Consider the following 10,044-nt stretch of genomic DNA (forward strand, 5'->3'; position numbering starts at 1 on the left):
TGCTCTGCTTCATCTGATGGGATAGGATGGAAAAAACATCTGTATTCCCAACCCCTCCCTGGGTGGTGTCTCCTTTTACAGACTTCTGTCTTGTGGCCTTTTTACCCCACCCCAGTGACCGTAGTTATTGGGCCCTCTAATTGCTTCTTGGCGTTCAGCTGTCTATCTCTTCTCTAATGAATTACATACCGTACTTGGATACTCACACTCCTTGTCCTCAAATCTCTCCAGTCACTTTAAATTACTGCTATATTTTGATCTGGCAGTGTGATGAGGTCATGAGGGCAACAGTATGACTGGATAACTGTCCTCTACTGTGGGTTAGATTAATTTAATTGTTCCTTTGTTTATGTCAACTGTCAAACTGCTATGAAGAAAGGTGGAGAAATACCCCTGGAATATTTACAAGCAGCAGACAGCCAAAGCAGACCCAAACCCTGCAAATCCACCCTATGCTATTGCCTATGCAATTTGCAACCTCTTGAAATCTTTATTGGGTTTGGTTACTTGAAAATGTGGTTTTGGAGGATAACAATTACTTTTTCACTCTAAATTGAGATGAAAAAGAAGAGACAGACAGTGTCTGATCACATTGTGTGTCTAGTCGGTCCACTGGGGAAGTTTCACACAGCTTTCTGTTGGATTCCGCTAGACAGTCGTCACCAGTTGGGAGGGGGAGGATGATAGGGTTGTGCTACGTTGGCTACAGTCATTCCATCGCAGAGCCTCTTGTTTGGCTGGGCCTCTCGTCAGCCCTGGTTAGCGAGGAGAGACGGAATTGCGAACAGCATTGCAGCAGCTGGCCAGACTATCTCTGCCATTTTGTTTGAATCCGGTCAATTTCGGACCAGACGCATCCGCACGAGGAGTTGGCAACATCAGCGGGACAATGACTTGAATTGTGCTTCGGTTCAAGCTCGGCATTTTTTATATGAAGTAAGTTGATGTCTTGTTTTTTTTGAAAAGTTGATTGACGCACTTGAAGTAAAGAAAACTTAACTCACTGCACTGTTGACTGCACTCCACGGCATAGCGTACCGTTAGGTTACTTTGTTTTGTTGATGGACGAGTGTCTCTTCACTTTTGTGTACCTTGCGTAGCTAAGTTTTGCTTTAGAATATCATTCCTTGAGTTTAGGGTGTGTTGTGTAGCTTAACGGTAGCCTGTCCTGTATTGGATACTTACCGTAACTACTTTTCATAGCCTACGCTTACAGACGAGACGTTGTATTATTTGTTTTAACAGCTGTTTTGTGCGCCATCATCATCGAGAGGAAAGAGGTTGTAACGTAGGCTTTTGCCATAGCATATGATGAATGTATCCTTTCGTGACCGTTTTCTCCTCCAACAGTTGCGTGGGCTGTTTTTGCCCCGGCTCAGTCAATCCAAGCATGGCTGAGTTGTTTATACCACAGTCCTAGAGTAGCCTAGCCTAGGTTATGGGAATAGTTTCCATGCTTGGGGGATGCTGGGATTTGGGATTGTTGTTAATCTCAACATTCAGACCATCAGTGCCATATCTATTGGCACGGTCAGCTGTTAGTGGACGTCTTTGGTTTATTTTCATGCCAGATTGCTGCCACTGCCAGGACCAGAAATATAATCTGTCGTTTTGGAATTAGCTGCAGGGGCACTAAAGCACAATTTAGCCTATGATTTCAGCCTACCCATAGACAGTAAAAGATAGCCTACCACACAAGTCCAGTTATTCATAGATAGTCTAAGCTTTGCTCTTCAACAGATTTTGAATGGTCACATCTTATAAAAGTCCTATATGCTTGGTCTATGCCAAATGTATTTCGTGTTGTCCATGTCTAAATGCAGTGTTTAAAAAAGACCAATGAATCAGCAATGTGCTGTATGGGGAGTTTTAGCTGCTTAGAAACAAGCAATTACAGGACTATATTTAGTTTGTTGGCTTTCATAGACTTAGGTGGGCTACCATTAATCAGAGTATTTGAATATCTACACAGAGGAAAATAAACATCCTCCCCTGGCACAGGGTCACACTCAGAGTTCATCTGAATTAGAGAGAGGGAAGCTGCACACACTGATGTTGGCATGTTATGCTCTGTAATTATCCAACAGGGCAGATCTGACGTGGCTTCTGAAGATGGCAATTTCATAAATTATTTGTTTAGAAATATAATTTTAACAGCTTGTGTAGATGTGTAGGCCTCATATCTGACCCTGGTTTCATGCTCTTGGACATTCTTCATGGACATGAACTTTATATCAGTTCCATGGGATTTCCCATTTAATTACTTAATAGAACAATATCCATCACTCAACAGTAATTGATGTCATGTGAATGTAAATAGAGACAAATCTAAAATGGGAGAGCCATTCTTGCTAAACTTGGCTAGAAGATGAAGGCATGTGAATATGCTGTGGGGGAGATATCATGGAGATTGAGGCATGAAGTACATCCCATAATAGAAATGTCACACAACAATCTTTGCACATTAATACAAAGCTACTCATCCAGGACAAATAGAGTTGTTCTTCATTTTGATGTTATTAATTTAGGCCCTACTAATTCTTCTCTTTTGTGGGACATACCTTAGTGCCTAGTAGGCCAACTGACAAACCATCCGGGGCCAATTCCCTTTGCATGGATTAAGCCTAGTCGTTGTCCTACTGTACTAAAAAAACTTTTCATCATTGGAGGTTTCCACTGAGTTTTCTTTTTCTTTAAGGACAGAGTTTAACCCATATAGGACGCTCACAATGTTACACCTGCACTCTTCAAATGTCTAGGCCTACTCCATTTCCCCTCCCATATGGAGTAAACGACCAAACAATGACAATTTGACTTAACTTTGTGGCAAAGCTTAAGTCCTCTGAGTTTGTGAGTAGAGGGGCACATGGGTTTATTCAGAACAATTATTAACTGTAATACGAACTAGTTGTTTCATGTGCAAATGTGCAGTAGTGAGAATAACTGGCATTTCCTGTGTGCTTGGTGCTTGTCCCAGTGGAATGTGTGGAATGTCTGTTTCGGTCTCTAAAGATTCTGTAACCTCTCATTTATCTGCCCCCCTCCCTGTTCAGGAGAGCGGCAACTGGCAGCAGTGGAACTGGGTCAGTGCTATTCCCTCCTCTGTGTTCACTCTGGGGAAGGTCTGTTGGTTTTTCCTCAGAGAGAAACATTTTTTACCCTCCTCCTCCAATAAAGGCTTTGCATCACACTAGGCCACAGTCTCTCCATGAGTTTTGAGGAGTGAGTAGTCAAGGAGACTTGAAAGCACTTTGCTGCTTAAGGCTTCTATTAAGGCCATAGTTCAACATCTATATTACACTTGCTTATTTATAGTTCTGTCTTGTCTTGTCTTGTAATGGGACCTTATCTAGCAAAGTGGCAGTAGTAAAGGAGAGGGTAAATACTTGAATGAACTCTCTGTTATTTGTTTATGCGGCAGCACATTTTATAGGGATTATCTTAAATAGCCCTTTTAGGAACTTCTGTTTATAGTTTGTTGTATCCCCATACAGAGAGCACACAGAATAAAGGATGTACTCAACTCACACTTTTCAAGTAATGGACATTTTTTCTTCCATCATTGATAATCATCATAATTACCGCCTTACATTTTTGTGCAACTCAGTGAAGCTTGGTGTGCTGTACACAAAACAGGAAATAGCAAAGACATTTTGTACTATCCAACCGAGCACCTATCTCTGGGTTCAGATGGGTTGAATGTCATTGCCTTTGCAGCGTAACCTAATCTCCTACCTATACACTGTATAGGTTAGATTCCCCCCTGTTCTCTGTGCTGAGATTTCCAGCGGTTGTCTTTTTTTTTGATGGCATCGTTCAGACATTACTCAGCAGTCACCAGCTGATTCAAGCGGCTATTTTTAAACACTTCCACAATCTGCCGAGGTGAACACACGGAATGCGGTGGCATTGGGCATTTTTCCCTCCCTCTTTCTCATTTTTTTTTTCCACGCCTTGCCTCTGAGAAAGAACAGTCCTCCAGATGTTTTCACTTAGGCCTGCTTGGAGAAAACTGGTTCAAATAAAATATTAACATGAAGGGCAGGCAAAGGGAGCAAAGGCAAATGCTGTGCCATTGAATAATTAAATGTAGTTAAACCAGCAGTCATAGGAGAATAGGTCAGAGCTGGCAGAGTGACAGAAGCCAGTTGGTCTCTGGTATGAAAATCTGCAGTTGAAAGGCCCAGAACCGCACAGAGGGGCACATGAGCAAACATACTATCCCTCTGTGACGAATCTGGGCTTTGCTTATTTTATAGTGGCCCACAGTTCATTCTATGGCATTACAGTCCAATCAGATTTATTAAACGGATAGAAACAGTAAACATGGTGTATATGAAATAATCATGTCTCTAAGCAGAGACTACTACACTTTAGATAAGAGCGTTGTCTTTTTATGCTGAAACACTGCAGATTTCGCAGCCAGTGCCAGCAGACTGTATGCATATGGTATGACATCATACACTTGTAAAGAATGGCCTCATACTTAAGACACCTACTTGAGGAAAGTAATTAAATAAGGGAACACACTTACAAACACAGTTTATTCACCATTCATGATGATTAGCGGGGTCCATTGTGTATGAATATACACACATATAGCACATAAAAGACCAGTGGTGTTCGAAGCTTTGCCGCAAAGTCAGCCACAACATTTCTTTTGGATTTTTGTTTTCAAGGACAATCACTGAAAGGACCTTTTCAAAGGAGTTGTTTATTGAAAATGCAAGTCTATGGTTATGGCTGAGGTGCTCACAGACTACTTGGGGTCAGGTAACCCTGCTACAACCTAATTTGACTGTTTGATATGTGCGTTTCTGGAGTGGTATTTGTTGGCGTCTGGTTGTGACATGTGTCTTAATAACCCATGATGAGTGTGGAGGGGGGTGGGTCTGGGATGCCAGACACTGTTTAGTGTTTAACCTTCTGAAGGTCTGGTGGGGCCTGATTCAACAAAACAAAGATGAAGAAACATCCATGCCTGCTTGAAGGCTGCTCTGTAGATTATGTACTGTATGTCTTCGCTGCTTTGGCTCTTTGGTTGGGCTTACAGGCTTTCAGGCTGTTGGCTTTGCTTAGAACACACTTCACCAAGATATTAATATTCTTGGGCGTTTTGGTTACTAGCAGGCAGTGCATATTGAACCATGAAAGAGGGCTTTTACGGATCCCCGGTAAAACATGCAGTGTGTTTTTGGGACTGCCACCAGCCAACTGTGCATTGCTGTTGTGTCCTGCATCAGATTGGGTTGTTGACCAGCCTACCATTTCCTTTTTATATCTGAAATATGCATGTGGTTATTCATATGCTAATCTAACATAGACATAGCATAACATGTGTCTGACAAGATCATTACTGTGTGGTTTTAATATGGTGTCTGTTCTCTCTACAGATAATCATACAGACTGCAAGCATACGTCACTGGTTGCCATACAGTGCTGATGCCAACGGACCAAGAATGTGCTCAATGAACCATCCCAACTGGGTCACCTTTGAGGACGAGGGAACCCCCGTCTCCTCGCCTCCAAAACAGCTACAGACCTCATCCTCCACCCCCAGGTCCTTGCCACGCCCCAACGGCCTCAAACTAGTGCTCCCGCCCCCGGGAGATCAATCATGGAGCTTTAGCGGTGCCCTTGAATCCCCCCAAATAAACTTTGGCCAGAATGGCAGCACGTGTGTCCCAAGTAACACTCCTATGTGCACACCTGTCAGAGAGACTCCTACCAGTGCCTCCCCTTTCAATTTTGGCCCTCGGGGACAAGACCTCTTCAGCAGTGTCTCCAGCTCCTCCTCGACGGTTTTATCGTCCTCGGGACTAGGTCAAAGTACAACTCACTCCACCTCAGAGAGCTCCACCAGCCCTTTCCCCTCATTTCAGGATGAGCCGGGACACTGTAATCCCTTCTGGGGCGAGACTAGCCAGAATGCGGACTCTGGCAGCTCTTCGTCGGATTCCGAGTCTGGCTCAACGTTGCCGCGGTTCTTCATTAGGACCAAGGAAGGCTATGAGCCGCCCCCCGCCTCCCACCTTCAGAGCTCCTATTCGTACATCTGCCATAAACTGGAGCGTTTACGCGCCGTCGAGGGAGATGGAGAGGAGGAAGACGACACGGAGGACAGTAAGAGGACGGAGCCAAGTGTGGAGGAGCAGCGAGATGAGGGAACTGGGGGGAAGCCGTTGCTTTTTGTTCCTCAGGGATTGTTCCGCGGCCAGAGGAGACATGGCTGGCCGCTGATGCTGAGGATCCCGGAGAAGAAAAATCGGATGTCTTCCCGTCAGTGGGGACCCATCTACCTGCAGCTGTTGCCTGGCGGAGTGCTGCAACTTTACTACGAGAAAGGCCTGGATAAACCCTTTAAGGAGTTTCAGCTCCTGCCCCACTGCCGACTCTCCGGGCCCAAGCTGGAGAGCTATGGCGAGCCCCGCAAAATACACGCTGTGAAGATCGAACATGTGACTTACACTGAGCGAAAACGCTACCACCCCAAGCCCGATGTGAGTCACGAGGCAGAGGTGGAGCAGCTACTGAAGTTTGGCACGACAGACCACGCTGACATGGAGGACCTCATTGTGTCACTCGAGGAGGAGTTGCTGAGGCTTCCACCCCCACACCAACCCAGGAAACACTACGAGGAGCAGGAGATGTCCTTGCAAATAGCCGATGACATTTGGATGAAGTTTGATAAAGATGGGGCCACACTGGAGCAGGCAGCCATCACAAGTATTCACTGTCTGGCCTTCCTGAACGGTCCTGGTGAATGCTTCATGGCGCTGAACGATGAGAAGCTGCTGCTGAGGGACTCGAGCTACGGGTCCGAAGAAGAAGATGACGTTTGGATGGAAATCACAGACTGTCACTTCCACAGCTGCGTGAAAGAAGCTGAATTTAACGACACGCGACTGGTGAAGTTCTCACCTCCGGATGCTTGCAAAGTGGAGCTGATGCGTTACAAGACGTTGTCGTTTGCGTGCAGTGACCTCCCCTTTTCCATTAAGGCCTTAGTTACCGTCCAAGGGGCTTACGTGGAGCTGCAGGCCTTCCTTAATACGTCGTCATCTTTCCCATCCATAGGAGTAACAACTGAGGGTCAGCCTTTGTGTGAAAACGTAATGATTCGGGTGCCCGTGCCAGGGGACTGGATCAAGGTATCCCGCACTGTGTCTTTGCTACGCCAGAGATCCCTGAAGTCTCGTATGAACAGAAACACCTGTCTTGGCTCTGTCAATATGCCTGAGTCTCATCCTGTCATGCAAGTGTCTGTGGGCACCGTCAAGTATGAGAATGTGTATGGAGCAATTGTTTGGAGGATTGATAGACTACCTGCTAAGAATATGGGTAAGACACTTTCCCTCATTGTTGGTCTTGACAACGTCATTGTTGTTTTCATCACTGTTAAGGAAGGAGATATGTAGTTTTTTCTTATTCTTAATGAAACTATTTTCAATTATTTCAATGATAATAATTTGTCTAATGCCAGGTTTGTCATTTAATTTCTGTTGTATTTCCTGAAGAATGTATAGAAAGTACATACTGTAGAAAGCAATGTAATCTTGAAACAGAAGATCAAGATGCAGAAAATGTTTGTTTTCAGATAAAGCTTACAGAATTTGTTGTTGCACAACTAACGTATACACTGGACGTCCTAATAATTTCAGTCTAGAGGAGGATTTCAAAGCAGATCTTCAGTGCCCCCCTCCCCTCCATTACCCTTCCCACCGCCTCTGTTATCATATCCGTTGCCCTTGAGGCCTAATCCCTGGATGAACTTTTCAGACTTAGTGACTGTCACTGAAATAGGGGCTTGCTGAGACAGCTTGCTGCATCCCTTCACTTACACAACATACTATACTATAACCAAATGTGAAGCAATTTGGACATAAAATGCTATTGTACACCCCCTGCTGGCGTTATGGCATTACTACAACTCAAACATTTCTGCTTGCTTCTTGCAGCACTGAACCACCCACATTCCCTCTCCTGCAAGCTGGAGCTTGGATCTGACCAGGAGATCCCAACTGACTGGTACCCCTTTGCAACTGTGGAATATGAAGTTGCTGACGTAGTTGTGTCTCAAACAAGGGTGAGATCTCTTGGCACAGAGAGTGACATTCAACCACAGAAGCATGTGAGCAGTAGAGCTTACTATCACTGCCAGGTAAGTGTACATTTGAGTGCATGATTAACTACAGTAATGGTTGTATGAGTTGTTGAATGTGGTTAGTTCCATTACTGAAAACAAAAGAAAAATGAAATATAGTACTGAAATATACTACATAACCATACATGATCACAATTTGCTACTGCATTTGAGTGCATATCGTCGTCTGGATATAAAATTCACTGCAAGTGTCATCAGCCGGGTAGTGAAATAATAAAGATTAATTAATAAGTGAGGAAAATATGGCTAAAGACAGGGGTGGCAAAAAGAAGCCATTGTTCCATAGTAATGATGAGTGTATTAAAGCTAATGCTTTTTTCCCTTTACAGGTGGAGATAGAGAAGAAATGGATCGAAACAGAGTCTCAGAGGCAGTCAAATTGCATGATGCAGTAAAGATTCAGGAGCAAGAGAATCTCTGGAGCAAAGATGGAGGACTCTTTCAGCTGGCCCTAATATGTCCTTTCTGATAACTGACAAAATTAGACTCAGAGAAACATGGCTGTAAAGGCTTTAGAATCATGTTGCTTGGGCTCACCATGTTATTTAACACCTCAAAACATCCAACAGAATTCTGCCTATTCTTGAACCAACCGTATTACTCCAGCATGAATACAAACTGTATTTTACATGAAGACGCCACAAACTGGTGATATTTTTGATGCATGTTATGCAAAGTTTATATCCCCACTCTTGCAGCTGCATTGCACTTTACATTCCTCTTTAAGACATTTGATTGCTTACTGACAGGGAACTTGAATTATTTTTATATGAAGCCTAGCAATAATGTACAATGCAATAACAGTGTCACTAACTGACAATATAATCTTTAGAGAGACCAATTGGCTTGTATTTAGACACAGGTTGTTATTAAACATCCTATACATTTAAAATGCACTATGTTAACCATACTCTCTGCAAGTATTGATACAATTAGCAATTGAAAGTCCATAGTCCAAGTCCACATGAACTTGTGTATAATGCTAAATATAGTAAAGCCAACAGAACTGATCTATTGTATTGTATGAAATTAGACTACAATGCTTATTCTCAATAACTCAAAGAAGCTATTAAATTTGTATTTGCAATTGTGTTGTTTTAATCATGGTGATTGTTTTAAACTATTACTTCCAGTTATTTGACATAAAGGCACATATATGATAGATATGATGTGATATTCAGATAGTCTTGGATGTAAAAGTGAGAAATTAGGCCAAGTGAGGATCCATTGATCTCTTGAAGTGAAAGATGAACACAGGAGTTTAAAAAGGCAGCCTTGATGAAATTCACATCACCAAACAAAGGGATTCCCCCTACATCAAATGAGCATAGGAGTATCAAATATGTTGTTCTGTGATATGTGAAATCTAATAGAAATGCTTCAGTGGGTGCTTGGGGCAGCCAATGTTCCTATAATTCATTGAGAAGGCCCCTGAAGAATCCATTTAAATGTAAAATATGGCCCTATAGACTACTTGATTTTTTATTATTATTATAATTCACATGGAGAGCATACAGCGAGTAAAAATAGGCCCCGAGAGTTCTAGGCAAAAAAAGGGACACCAAAACGGAGTAATATACGTAGTCATCTGACAAAGGTAGCCTATGATCTGCCATGGGCTAGGCCTAGTGCAGTAAATCCAGAAAATGTAGAGTTTGAGTGAAGTGGGTGTTATTCTCATCAAATGGAAAATATGCTTACAGGTCGTTTTGTCACAAAGAGATCTTCAAATAAAAATGTTCACCAAAATCCAGCCGACTACAACCTTTCTAGCTTGTTTTATGTCTACCAATTAAGAGTTATTAGGACCTATCAATTTCCGTTTGTAGCCTACACGTGAGCCTAGACCTAAACGGATGTGACCTAGGCTACCACTCACT

At 43.1% G+C, this 10,044-nt stretch overlaps 1 protein-coding gene across 2 annotated transcripts; it reads left to right on the forward strand.

Moving 5' to 3' along the window:
* Nucleotides 1-705: 705 nt before the first annotated feature.
* Nucleotides 706-9,254, forward strand: LOC134063876 (stonin-1). Of its 2 annotated transcripts, none has more exons than XM_062519624.1 (4): nt 706-936; nt 5,394-7,341; nt 7,959-8,161; nt 8,494-9,254. In XM_062519624.1, the coding sequence occupies exons 2-4, from the start codon at nt 5,460-5,462 to the stop codon at nt 8,557-8,559; spliced, it is 2,151 nt and encodes a 716-aa protein (XP_062375608.1). In that variant the 5' UTR covers nt 706-936; nt 5,394-5,459; the 3' UTR covers nt 8,560-9,254. The 2 variants fall into 2 exon arrangements, with proteins under 2 accessions (XP_062375608.1, XP_062375609.1); XM_062519625.1 differs by lacking the exon at nt 706-936 and adding an exon at nt 4,684-4,773.
* The last annotated feature ends 790 nt before the right edge of the window (nt 9,255-10,044 follow it).

This window comes from Sardina pilchardus, chromosome 18, assembly GCF_963854185.1.
Source record: "Sardina pilchardus chromosome 18, fSarPil1.1, whole genome shotgun sequence".
Classification (NCBI taxonomy): Eukaryota; Metazoa; Chordata; class Actinopteri; order Clupeiformes; family Clupeidae; genus Sardina; species Sardina pilchardus.

Excerpts from the sequence above, each read along its gene's own strand:
- LOC134063876 (XM_062519624.1), top strand. The coding sequence starts at position 5,460 with ATGTGCTCAATGAACCATCCCAACTGGGTCACCTTTGAGGACGAGGGA. Across the intron at positions 7,342-7,958 it reads ACTACCTGCTAAGAATATGG|CACTGAACCACCCACATTCC; the intron begins GTAAGACACTTT and ends TGCTTCTTGCAG. Across the intron at positions 8,162-8,493 it reads GAGCTTACTATCACTGCCAG|GTGGAGATAGAGAAGAAATG; the intron begins GTAAGTGTACAT and ends TTCCCTTTACAG.